The sequence below is a fragment of the Drosophila biarmipes genome, chromosome 3L (assembly GCF_025231255.1).
Source record: "Drosophila biarmipes strain raj3 chromosome 3L, RU_DBia_V1.1, whole genome shotgun sequence".
Lineage (NCBI taxonomy): Eukaryota > Metazoa > Arthropoda > Insecta > Diptera > Drosophilidae > Drosophila > Drosophila biarmipes.
In genome coordinates, this window is record NC_066613.1 from 24,093,224 (window position 1) to 24,106,962 (window position 13,739).

At 53.1% G+C, this 13,739-nt stretch overlaps 1 protein-coding gene across 34 annotated transcripts in view; it reads right to left on the reverse strand.

Moving 5' to 3' along the window:
- The window catches only part of LOC108034477 (titin), an 80,900-nt gene that overhangs the window by 64,781 nt on the left and 2,380 nt on the right, over positions 1-13,739 (reverse strand). For all 34 annotated transcript variants that reach the window (XM_050885867.1, XM_050885865.1, XM_050885862.1 and 31 more), the window contains exons 3-7: positions 10,376-11,960; positions 9,943-10,172; positions 8,520-9,884; positions 5,664-8,462; positions 41-5,599 (exon numbers count right to left, since the gene is read on the reverse strand). In XM_050885867.1, the coding sequence (XP_050741824.1) occupies positions 41-5,599; positions 5,664-8,462; positions 8,520-9,884; positions 9,943-10,172; positions 10,376-11,960 (11,538 nt within the window). The remainder of the gene's footprint in view (positions 1-40; positions 5,600-5,663; positions 8,463-8,519; positions 9,885-9,942; positions 10,173-10,375; positions 11,961-13,739) is intronic.

A 13,739-nucleotide genomic window follows, 5' to 3' on the forward strand; every position in this document is an offset into this window, starting at 1 on the left:
AGATAGAAACAGAAGTTGATAAATGTATTTTATAACTCACTTTTGCAAGACACTGTAGCCCTGGTACGATCCTCGCCGTGATTGTTAACAGCACGGCACACGTACTCTCCAGAGTCTTCTCCGTAGACATACAAAATATCCAGGGAAACGAAGCCCATGTCAAAGATGTTCCTGTAACGGTGTCCGGAGGGCAGGGGCTTGCCATTTCGGTACCATTCAACGCGCAGACTGGGATCAGTCTTGGGTTCCACCTGGCACTCAAATCGCACGGCTTCTGCCTCATCGACAGTCACAGAAGTGATCTGAGTCGTGAACTTCGGTGGCCCGAACTCCTCCTCAACCACTTTCGGGGCTTCTGGAATGCGACCGCGCTCCAGTTCCTTCAACTTTTCGGAGGTCATGCCCTCGGGCAGCTGGGATTCATAAACAATATTGTGCTTGCCCTTGCAGGTGACCTTGGCGGTGGTGGTGGCAGTGCCCCACTTGTTGGTAGCCCTACAAGTATACTCTCCCGAGTCTCTGGCATAGATGTAGTCAACATCCAAGGCGATGAAGCCGAAATCATTTAGCTGGTGGACCCTAGATCCGGTAGCCATGACATGGCCATTGTAGAACCACTCAATGCGCATGGTTGGATCGCCCACAGGCTCCACGCGGCAATCAAAGTGAATTGGGCCGCCTTCGGGCACATCCAGGTTGTCTTTGATTTCCTCGGTGAACTTGGGTGGGTTGGGCTGCTCGTCGTCAATCACAATTTCCTCACGCTTGTGCATGCTCTCCTCCAGTTTCTGCAGGCTCTCAGTTCCTGTGCGGAAGTTGGAGGGCAACTGTGGCTCCATGACGATGCCCTGACGACCCTTGACCTGCAACTTGCAAGAGACCGTGGCCTCACCGTGCTTGTTTGTAGCCTTGCAAGTGTACAATCCAGAATCGCGCTGATAGCAACCGGCGATTTCGAGGATCACGAAACCGAAATCGTTAATGGTCTTGATGCGGGAGCCAGCCCACAAGGCTTTGCCGTTGTGGAACCAATCCACTCGCATCGACGGGTCGTTGATCGGCTGCAGGCGGCACTCGAAGTGGGCCAGAGCATTTTCACCAATAACCATGTCGAAGGGTGAGGTGATAAACTCTGGTGGCTTTCCGGTATCATCATCCGGCACAAATTCGGTACTGCGGGATCCCAAGCCCTCCAGCTCGGCGATGCGATCGATGGTTCCCTCCATGCCCTTGGGGAGCTGCGATTCCATAATAATGCTGCGCTTGCCTTGGATCTTCATCGAGGCCGTGGTCACTGCCTCACCATACTCGTTGATGGCGCGGCAAGAGTACTCGCCAGAATCCTCAGGATACACAGGGGAAATCTCCAGAATGACGAAACCAAAGTCGCAGAAAGTACGGAAACGAGATCCGGCCTTCAATGGACGTCCGTTCCAGTACCACTCGACCTTTAACTTGGGATCATCAGCCGGGGTGATCCTGGCCTCAAAGTGAGCATTCTCACCCTCACGCAGATTGTCGATGTTCTCTAGCGGCACAGTGAAGACTGGAGCCTTGCCCTTTGTCTCCTCGGTGGTTTCTTCGCGAGTACGAACCATGCTGTACTCCAGGTTGGCGATCTTCTCCAGACCACCTTCCATGCCTCGCGGCAGCTGGGAGTCCAGAATGAGGCTAGCCTTTGAGGCGCACTTAAGCGTGGCACGGGTTACATCCTCACCATATTTATTGTGAGCCCTGGCCTCGTATACTCCGGAATTCTCCTCGTAGCAGTACAGAATGTCCAGAATGACGATGCCAAAGTCGTGGAAGGTGCGGAAGCGGTGACCGTGTGGCAGTTTCTTGCCATTGAAATACCATTCCACTACTAGGTCCGGATCGGTAATTGGAGTCAAACGTGCCTCAAAGTGAGCTGACTGTCCCTCCACCAGCTTGGTAACATCCACGATCTGGGTGATAAACTTGGGTGGCTCGGCAACCAGAGGAGCAGATGTATCTGCCTGCTGTCCTTGCGGGCACTCCAGCTCCCTGATCCTCTGAAGCGAATCGGGCTGCAGACTGTCATAAAAGACACCACCACGGCCTCCGCAATTGAGGGTAGTGCGTGTAAAGTCCTCTCCGTACTTGTTCCAGGCCCTGCACACGTACTCTCCACTGTCATGATCCTGCAGATAGGAAATGTCCAAGACGACGTATCCGAAATCGGATACGGTCTTGATGCGGTTCGAGTGACGCATAAGCTTGCCATTGTGATACCACTCCACCTTCAGCTCCGGATCGTTCACTGGAATCAGAGTGCACTCGAAGTGGGCGGACTGACCGTCCTTCAGGCCCTGCAGCGGCTGGATGTGGGAGGTGAAGCGCGGCTTTTGACCCCTAGGCTTGTCCACGCACTCGAGCGTGCAGCTGATCTCAGCGGTTCCGTGCTTGTTGGTGGCGCGGCAGGTGTAGGTGCCGGTGTCCTCGATCTTGGTGCCTAGAACCTCCAAAGCCACTGTGCCGAAAGCGTAGATGGTCCGCACGCGGTGGCTAGCTTCCAGAACCTTGCCGTTGTAGAACCATTCAATGACCATGCTCTGGTCGCCTACGGGAATTAGATTGGCCTCAAAGTGAGCCAGCTCACCCTCCCCAATGTCTGCGATGTTGACAAACTCGGTTGTGAAACGTGGTGGGATTCCCAGATCCGGTTGCTCTGGCTTGGAGCCATCCTTGCGCAGAGAGTCTTCCAGATCCTGGATCTGTTCCAAGCCCTCAGCTCCCTTCGGATGCTGCGTAGAATCGATGATGTTCTCCTTGCTCGAACAGAAGATGGTGGTCGAGGTGAAGGCCTCACCAGCCTTGTTGTACGCCTTGCAGGTGTAAATGCCCTGATCGCGAGCATAAACCTCGATCATGTCCATGGTGACGAAACCAAATTCACTGGTCATCTTGAAGCGAGATCCATGCTGCAGCATCTTGCCGTTGAAGTACCATTCGATGAACAAGTTGGGGTCCTCCTTGGGCTCCACGTTGGCCTCCAGGTGGATGGGTTGCGCCTCCGACAGATGGAATTCGGCCTGCAGTGGCTTGGTCCATACCGGTGGTGGGTATTGGGTCTCTGGCTTGGCAGTCTTGCTGGTATAGCGATTCGCCAGCTCCTCCTCAGTTTCCTGAACGGCCTCAAGACCGGCCTCACCCTGAGGATGCTGGGTGTCCAGGAACATGGTCTTGCCACCGGTGCACTTGAGAGTGCCCGAGGTGGTGGCAGAGCCCTTGCTGTTGGTGGCCTTGCAGGTGTAAACGCCGCTATTCTCAGCATAGGAATTGGTCAGATCCAAAGCGCAGTAGCCAAAGTCGTAGATGGACTTGAACTTGGCAGCGGCTTGCAGTGGCTGTCCATTGTAGAACCACTCGATGGACATGGTAGGGTCTCTAGCCGGCTCCACGTTGCACTCGAAGCGCACGTTGTCGCTCTCCTTGCACTCGATGTTGTTCAGATGAGTGATGAACACGGGAGTTTCGTAAGTCGGTTCTGGAGCCTCGGGACGTCCCTCCTTAGGCGCCTCCAGTTCTCCAATGCGAGGTAGTGAATCCGGATGAAGGGACTCGGCCTGCAGCCAGTGACGATCCTCGATCTTGAGAGAGGAAGTCGAAACGGCTTCACCCACCTGGTTGGTGGCCTTGCAGGTGTAAATAGCCGAGTCATCCGCACGCAATCCGTTGATGGACAGAGTAACCAGACCAAAATCAAAGGTGCTGCGGATACGGGAGCCAGTGGTCAGGGAAATACCATTCTTGAACCACTCAATGCGGAGGTTGGGATCCGCACGAGGCTCCACCTGGGCTTCCAAGAGGACGTGCTGGCCCTCATGCAGCTTGTCGTAGCTCTGCAGATGGGTGGTGAACACCGGAGCCTGCTGTGGTGTCGAATCCACAAACATTTCTGGCACACGGTTCATGGCAGCCTCCTTGAGACGAATAGCCTCCCAGGACTCCGGAATCAAAGGTTGTCCATCGATGTTGGACTTGGTCTTTACCTTCATGGCGGTGGAAGACACAGCCTCACCAGCGGCGTTATAGGCACGGCACATGTAAACACCGGCATCCTCTGGAACCACAGCGGTAATGTCCAAAGTGACAAAGCCAAAGTCGTGAGTGGTGCGCAGACGAGAGCCCATTTGCAGTTCCACACCATTGATGAACCACTCGAACTTAAGCGAAGGATCGCCCACAGGCACAACTCGTGCTTCGAAGTGGGCATGAGTTCCCTCCCACAGCTCCGAGGGTCCAGTGAGCAGTTGAGTGAAGATGGGCTTCTCAAACAGGCGCTCTGGCTCGCTGGGACGCGGAGCCACTGGTTTCTCCAACTGGTGGATGCGGCTGATGCTGTCCGGGTGCTGGGTATCCATCTGGATGCTGGCCTCGGACACAACACGCATAGAAGCGGTGGTCACAGCCTCACCCAGAGGATTGACTGCGCGGCACATGTACACGCCCTCATCCTCCTTGCGGATGTGCGAGATGTCGAGCGAGACAAAACCAAAGTCATGCTGCTTGGTGATGCGCGAACTGTCCTCGATGATTTTCTCGTTGCGGTACCACTCTACCTTCAAGTTAGGATCTCCCACGGGAATCAAGCGCGCCTCGAAGTGAGCTGTCTGGTGCTCATTGATCTTATCAATGTTCTGAAGTGGTTGAGTAAACACCGGGCGCTGGCGAGTACCTGGAGTTTCCGGCTCCTGGCGCTGATGGGGCGCCATCGATTCCAGCTTGCGGATCTTCTCCAGGCCCTCGGGATGCTGGGTATCCGAAATGATGGTACCACGCGGAATCACGCGTAGGTTAGTAGAGGACACTGCCTGACCCAGGGCGTTAACAGCACGCACGGAATATTCTCCGGCGTCCTCGGCAACAGCATGGGTAATGTCCAAAGAGACATATCCAAAGTCAAAGGTGATGTGGAACCGAGAAGCCGAAGGCAAGGGCTTGCCATTGTGATAAAACTCGATGCGCAAGTTGGGATCGTGAACCGGAGCGACCTGGGCCTCAAAGTGAGCCGTCTGACCTTCATAGATCTCAGTCGAGCCACGAAGTTCGGCGGTGAAATGGGGAGGACTGATTGGAGTGTCTCCAACCTCGGTACGGGCATTCGGTACCTTCGACTCCAGCTTCTGGATCTTCTCCAGAGCATCGGGATGTTGGGTATCCAGAATCATGCTGCGGCGGTTCAAAACGCGCAAATTGCAGGTATTTACAGCCTCACCCAGCTGGTTGGTGGCTTTGCAGATATAGGTGCCGGTATCCTCGCCATAGACGTACAGGATGTCCAAGGCAACGTAGCCAAAGTCGTGGGTGGTGCGGTATCGATGACCTGTGGGCAATTGCTTGCCGTTGCAGAACCACTCGATCTTCAGGTTGGGGTCGTTTATCGGTTCCACTCGGCACTCCAAGTGGGCGTGTTCGCCCTCCTTCAGGTGTTCTAGGTTGCTCAACGGCGTAAGGAAAATGGGCTTCTGGCCCTTCTCCTCCACCACTGGCTTAGTGGGAGGAGCATAGTTCTCTAGCTGACGAATCTTCTCCAAACGCTGAGCATCCAAAGTGTCCAGGTCGAGCGTCTTGTTTGCTGTAAGTGAGGGATCGGAAGGAGATCAGTAAGGCACAATGGAGATTAAGGACTCATTGTTTACCTGTTACGTTTACAGCACAAGTCGTGACAGCTTCTCCAATGGCGTTCTTGGCTTTGCACATGTAGGTGCCGGTGTCCTCGGCATGGGCATAAAGAATGTCCAGCGCAACGAAGCCAAAATCGTAGGTGGTCTTGAAGCGGTGACCTGTCTGTATGGGGGTACCGTTGCAGTACCACTCCACCTTCATAGTGGGATCATTCACAGGGATCAAAGTGGCCTCCAGATGGACGGGAGTTCCCTCGTTGACCTTGGCATTACGCAGTGGGCGTCCGAACTGAGGACGCTCGGCATGGAACTGCTCCTCGTCGGTCTTCCTCTGGAAGCGAGAAGTATCTTCCAGATGCTGGATCTTGGTCAAAGCCTCCTCGTGCTGCGTCTCATGGATGATAGACGAACGCGAGGTCACGTTCAGAACAATCGAGTTGATGGCCTCACCAAGGTTGTTGGTCACTCGGCAAGTGTATTCGCCGCTATCCTCTGCGTACACAGTCAGGATGTCCAAGGCGGCGAATCCAAAGTCGTACGTGGTACGGAATCGATGACCAGTGCTAAGAGGTTTTCCATTGTGGAACCACTCCACCTTGAGATTGGGATCCGGGTAGGGCTCAATGCGGCACTCGTAGTGGGCGCTCTGACCCTCCACCAGATTGCTGGGCCCGATCAACTTGGTAACGAACACGGGGGCAGTGGTCACCGTGTACTCCTCCTCCTCCCTGCGCTGGTACCTGCTGTGATCCTCCAGCTGGTGGATCTTGTGCATGGCAGCCTCGTGCTGGGTCTCCAGCTGAATGGACGTCTTCGATTGCACAATAAGCGAAGCGGAGGTTACTGCCTGACCCAGCTCGTTGACAGCTCGACAAGTGTAAGTGCCGGAGTCCTCGGGATTCACATACTTCATGTTGAGAGCCACGTAACCAAAGTCGTGCATCGTGGTGGTGCGGTTCGAAGCCTCAATGGGTTGACCATTGCGCAGCCACTCCACCTTCAGGTTGGGATCTCCCACTGGAATTAGGCGAGCCTCGAAGTGCACCGCCTGGTTCTCAGCCACGCGAACATCCCTTACCGGCATGGTGAAGACAGGAGCCTGGGACACGAACTCGTCCTGAACGCTAATGCGCTGACGCTTAGAGCCATCCTCCAAGTGCTGCAGACGTGGCAGAGCGGTCTCATGCTGCGACTCCAGGTAGATGGACTTCTTGGTGTGCACGACTGCCACAGCGGAGGTAATGGCTTCACCCACGGCATTGAAGGCACGGCAGGTGTAGGTGCCGGCATCCTCGGGCAGAGTGGACATAATATCCAGAGCCACAAAGCCAAAGTTGTTGGTCTCAGTGAAACGAGAACCAGACTTGAGTGGCAGATTGTTGTGGTACCACTCGACGCGCATCGAAGGATCCGATACGGGAATCAGGCGGCACTCGAAGTGAGCCCTCTGGTTCTCCTTGATTTCAACGTTCTTCAGTGAAGTGGTGAACACCGGAGCCTGCTTGGTGCTCTCGTCGATCTCCTCCCGACGGCTATACCTCGAACGATCCTCCAAGTAGTGTATCTGCTCCAAGCCAGCCTCGTTCTGCGTGACAGTTACGATCTGCTCACCGCTGCGGCACTGCAGCTCCACCTGGGTTTCATCGGAGCCGATCAAGTTAACGGCCCTGCAAGTGTAGATACCCGAATCCTCGGCAATCAAGTGGACAATGTCCAAGGCCACGTAGCCGAAATCGTGAATGGGACGGAAGCGATGACCCACAGTGATGGGACGGCCGTTCTTGAACCACTCCACCTTCAGGTTGGGATCGGTAACTGGCTCGATCTTGCACTCGAAGTGGGCGTGGCCACCCTCGCGGGTGTTGGTCAAGCTCTTCGGATGGGTGAGGAAACGCGGACGAATGTTGACCACCTCGTCGACGAACTCGCTGCGGCGATGACGAGTCGAGTCCTCCAAGTACTGGATCTTCTGCAGACCCGACTCGTTCTGCGTCTCCAAGATCAAATCGTTCTTGGCAATAATGCGCACGGAGCAGGAGGTGACTGCCTCGCCCAGTTGGTTTCTGGCCTGGCAGGTGTACACACCTGAATCGATGGCGTAGCAGCCAAGCAGATCCAAGGCCACATAATCGAATTCGTAAGCGGGCCGGAAGCGGTGGCCTGTCTTTACAGGTTTTCCATTGACGAACCACTCGATGCGCATGCTAGGATCTCCCACAGGCTGCAGACGGCACTCCAAATGTACATTGGTGCCCTCGATGGTTTCGATATTGTGCAGACCCCTGGTGAATTGGGGCGCCTGCATGATGGTGATATCCTCCTCCTGGTGATGGCGACGGCGAGAGTCCTCGAGCAGTTGGATCTGCTCCAGCGACTGTTCGTTCTGGGTCTCGGTCACAACATCCGTGTGATCGATAACACGCACGCAGGCTGAGGTGTGGGCAGTTCCCAAGTGGTTGGTGGCCCTCACGGTGTACTCCCCGGAATCGGCGGCCGTGGCCTTGATGATATCCAGAGCCACGAAGCCAAAGTCATAGTAGGTGCGGAAGCGGGAACCCACGGTAACAGGGCGACCATTGTGGAACCATTCTACGCGCATGGTGGGATCACCCATCGGTTCCAAACGGCACTCCAGATGGATGTTCTTGCCATCGTGGATGGGTTTGGGATCGCTCAACGGGGTGACAAACACCGGCTTGGACTTGGAGATCTCCTCGACGTCGTACTGAGGCTCCACAAACGGCTTGTTCTCCAAGTTCTGGGTCTTCTCGTACAGACCGCGGTGCATGCTAGATGTGTCGATACTGGAACGAGCTAAGAATAAATTGGATTAGCGTCGATATGATTTTCATTTAGGGATTCAATACTTACTTTCCACTATCATCGTTGCTTGCTGCTGAGCTTCACCTAGCTTGTTCCTGGCCACCACAAGGTAGACGCCAGCATCTTCGGCGCGCACCTGGGAAATGTCCAGGGCGACGTAGCCGAAGTCGTAGTAGGTCTGGATGCGATTGGCGGCAGTGATGGAGCGGCCGTTATGGTACCACTCGATCACCAGGCCCAAATCGCTCTGGGGCTCCACACGGGCCTCAAAGTGAGCCCGCTGGCCCTCAAGGATCTTGGTGGTGCCCTTAAGGGGACCGAGGAAACGGGGAGCCGTAGTTACGTAGGTCTCCTCCTCCTCGCGACGTCCGTAGCGCGATGAGTCCTCCAGATGCTGAATCTTCTGCAGACCACCCGGGTGCTGGGTGTCCGACACGATTTCGTTCTTGGAGATGACCGTCAGCTGGGCTACGGTGGTGTCCTGGCCCATGGCGTTGTAGGCACGGCAGGTGTAGGTACCGGCATCGTAGATAGTCAGCTGCTTGATGGTCAGCGCCACGTAGCCGAAGTTGTGGTACGTGGTGATCCTGGAGCTGGCCTCCAGGGGCTGGCCATCCTTCAGCCACTCCACGCGCATGGTCGAATCCCCGATGGGTTCGAGACGAGCTTCAAAGTGCGCATGCGCGTGTTCACGCAGATCCAGCTGGTTCTGGATGGGAGTCTTGAACTGCGGCGGGGCAATAGCCTCGGCGGCCTCCTGGACATGGCGACGCTGCTGGGACTTGCGGTAGTCCTCCAGTTCCTCCACCTTCTCGATGTAACGCTGCTGCTCCGGAATACCCAGATCAGCAGTGACCTGGGAACGTGAGTGGACACGAATTGAGGACTGGCTGATGGCCTCTCCAATGCGATTCACCGCCCGCACAGTATAGGTGCCTGCGTCTTCGGCTCTCAGGTGCAAGATGTTCAGGGAGACGTAGCCGAAGTTGAAGATGGCGGTGATGCGGGAGCTGGCCGTGATGGGCAGTCCGTCCTTGTACCACTCCACCCGCATGGAGGGATCGTTTACCGGGGTTACCTGGGCCTCGAAGTGCACGTTCTTGCCCTCCTCGAACTCTCCGAGATCGCGGAGTGGGCGAATGAACTGCGGCGCCTGGTTGAGCTGCTCGTCGATGCTCTCCGTGCGCTGGTAGCGGGAGTAGTCCTCCAGCTGGTTAATGTACTGCAGACTGTTGGGGTTCTGCGATGACTGCTCGATGGAGGGGCGCTGCACTACGGACAGAATAGCACGGGACTCGGCCACTCCACTGGCGTTACTCACGCGGCACATGTACTCCCCGGAGTCGTGGCCCATGATGCTCAGAAGATCCAGAGCAATGAACCCGAACTTAAAAACGGAGGTGGCGCGGGCACCTGTAAATAGCAAACCATAAGCTATCTCTCCAAATTTCCTTAATAATCTTCAACTTACTGGCTGCCAGCGGACGTCCATTGAGGTACCACTCGACGACCATGGTGGGATCACCCACCGGTTCGATGCGGGCCTCCATGTGGACACGGCCACCTTCGGTCTGCTGCACGTTCTGCAGCGGGATGATGAACTGAGGCGGCGGGTAGACGCGATCCTCCTCACCAGGACGCAGGTGGGGCTTGGCGCGCTCCACATGGCGCAGGTAGATGATTTCGGGGCCAGGAATGGGTCTGTTTAAAAGATAATATGATGAGTACGGTACCAAAATATTCAATAGTCAATAGACGTTCTAAAGACCATTCTCTCCATTTACAAAACGAACCAATATCTTCATGAAAAAAAAGTCAATATCGCTAAATTTTGATATCTTTCTGGTCTTTGGTCTGGGCTCTTTTCCATTCTGAATTTGTATGGATGTAATCTAGCAACTCACTCTGGCTCGATGACTTTCGTTGGTCTCGGGAGATTGAGACGACGCTGCTCGTAACTTGGTTGTTCCCTGGGTACCTCGACATACAGCCTGGCCCTGTTGGCCGTGGATCCAGCGATGTTCTGGGCGGTGCACTGGTACCATCCGGCGTCGCTGGCACTGACGCGCGGAATCTCCAGGCAGGTGGCTCCTCCGTCGATGCCCACGAAGCGCTCGGCGGTGGACGAGATCTGGACGCCGTCCTTCTGCCAGGTGATCCGCGGCTGCGGAGTTCCAATGGCATTAGCACTCATGGTGATCGGCTCGCCCTCGCGCACTGTCATGGTGCTGAAGCGTTGAACAAATTGTGGTGCGACAACCTGCTCCTTCTCCAGCACATTCAACTGCGCCTCGATGGCCACCTCACCGGCCTTGTTGCGGGCCAGACACTGGACAGCTCCGGCGTCCAGGCGAGTCACGTTGGTGATCATCAGCGAGTGGCTGCCGGATTCGTTGACTAGAATCTTGTGCGAGGCATCGTCGCGCACTTGGCGGCCGTTGATCAGCCAGAAGACCTCGGGGTAGGGATTGCCGGTGACACGGCAATCGAACCTGGTCATGCGACCCTCGGTGACCTCGCGATCTCCGAAGGCCTTCACAAAGGACGGGGGCAATGCCTTGCCGGCCTCCAGTTGCTCGGCCATCACGTCCACGGGCTTGGGCTCGTAGGCGGTCTCGGCGGCGGGTTCCACGGCCAACACGGCGGATGAAACCACACAGCCCTGCAGGTTCTCGGCGAGCAGGGTGTAGTGACCGCCATCGCGAGCCGTGGCGTTCTTCACACGAAGCGTGGCCACGCCACTCGAGTAGGAGATCTCGTACTTCTGCGAGGCCACCAGACGCTGGCCATTGTGGAACCAGGTCAGCCTTGGCTTCGGGTTGGAACCCACGCGTGCGGTGAACACGGCATCGGATCCCTCGATCAGCTTGGAGCTGCGCGGCTTCTGCGAGATCTGCGGCGCCTGGGCAGGACCCTGGTTGCGGTCCAGCTCCTGGGAGAGCTGTGAGTCCTGCTCGTAGCCAGATCGCCGGGTGATTGCCTCGCGGAAGGAGACCTCGCGCAGCAATCGGTACTCGAAGGTGTCCACACGGAACTCCTCCTCGATGGAGGTGTACGAATAGCCGTTCGAGTAGATGTTCTTCTCCAGATTCTGGATGGGCTGCAGGGCCGGCATCGGAGCTCCCTCCGGCTGGATGTAGACGCTGCAGATGGCCTCGCCATACTGGTTCCTGGCCGTGCACGTGTACTCGCCCTCGTCCCCGGGACCGATCTGGTTGATCAGCAGGGACACGTCGCCGGTGGCCTCGTTGTAGCTCATCCGGAACTTCTGCGACTCGAGAAGGGGTGCGCCTTTCCGGGTCCAGGTCACGAATGGCTTCGGGTTGCCACGCAGGCGACCCTCGAAGAGGGCGTTGCCGCCCTGGGCGAAGCGAGCGTTCTTGAAGATCTGCTCGAAGACGGGCGGCGAGATGTCGCCCTGGGCATACACGTGTGTCAGCGAGGGGGGCACGTAGGCGCCTCCGATGCTGCCACCATGGTGTTGTTGCACTGCAAGATCAATGGGTGGAAAACATGCTCATTAGGATCAGTCAGTTATGGGGCAGGCGCTGGAAGTGATGGCGAATGCAGCTTTAGCTTTTGAGGGGTTCACCTTTAGTTCTATTATAGTCAAAAGAAAAATCAGCAAGCAAAGAACCAAATCGACTCTTAATAGTCAAGTTAATTATCATATCGAACTTTTTTAATTTTGAACAAAATTTTTTTTTAGTTCTGTATTAAAATATAAAACTATGAAGTTTACTATGTGGTTAAGAAAATTAGTATGCGGATATAGGGATATTTAATTTTCCCGTTAATGCACCTAACAGACTTTATGTAGTATGTATGAAGTGACAACATTCCCAAAGGCAACGAAATTCCATTATCTTATTAAAAAATTCGTTTTAAATTTTTAAACTCAAAACAAATATCTGCTCCTTTAAGTTATCATTTTATTATTAGGTAATGAATCTTAGCATGGTAATTATAAGCTAATATCTAAAACCCATTGAAAATTGTATCTTTAATTTACAATCTTTTTGTGATCTATTCTTAAACTACGCCATAAAGTTTATTTACTTTTGGTGCGTATATTTAGTTGGCACACGTTGCAAACTATTTATAGTTGTAGTCACCCGAAAGTAAACATCTCTAAATAAATATCTATATTCGTTTCTGCACCTGTATGTTTACATTTATATATATATGCATTTTTTTATCAATTGAATATCTTGAACTGTGTCATTAACGTTAGGTAGATATAGGTTGTCGACTTTCAAGACAGCTGATCGGAAAACTGCGTGAGTAAACAAATGTGAGTATCAGCTGACGGCTCTCTTTCTTTTATCCACTTTCACCTCTCTTTCAGAGTTTTCTCTCATAAGCTTCGGGTTTTCATCTTCGGGAAATCTTCTTCGTGTCTTAAGTATAAGAGCAACCCAAACCCTTATATTCGATTCTCTCCGACACCTTGCACTCGCCATCGTGGAGAAATGTAAACAAATTTCGGGAAACAAACTCTTATACGACTCATATATAGTATCGGTATATGTATGTCAGTGCAGTCGTGGGAGATGAATATATGATCTTATAAATAGACCCACATTTCGGCTGTGTTCATCAATTAAGATTTAAAAGATGAAACACAAGTTGGCACATGAATATATATCGGGAAATGTATATCAGAAAATTTTTTCGAATTTATTTTTGATTTTTGAAAATTTTAACGGTGACACATGCGAGTATATCAGATAGAAAATAATAAAAACTAATGTGCTTAATTATGGGTCTTAGTCTCCTTTGATTTTAAATTTTCCTGCTTGTATCTATATCTGCCAGCTCAAGGTAGATTAATCGGAAGAAATAAAGCAGATTTTCTGTGCAATAAGCAAAAGTGGGCTATATTTCTTTCTTTGGAATACATATTGTATATTTGAATTACTCATTTTCCAAAGATCTTTTCCTGTTTATGTTAAAATTTACAATACAGATTTTGATACTTATTCGAACAATGATTATTTATGGGGAATTCAATAGATTTTGATTGGGTGTCAGAGAGGATATTATACACAATGGAAATCAATATATCAATCCTTCTAGGAAAGGATTGAAGGTTATACACTCTTACAATTCTGAGAAATTGGTAGTTTGAATGACTCAAATAATCTAAATAAATGTGGTTATTTTGTAGTTTTGTAAGTACGCCATCATCAGACTATATTGAATGATGTATTCAGAATAAAAGGAAATGCCGGTCTCAAAAGGTGCATCAGAAATCTCAAATGTCAA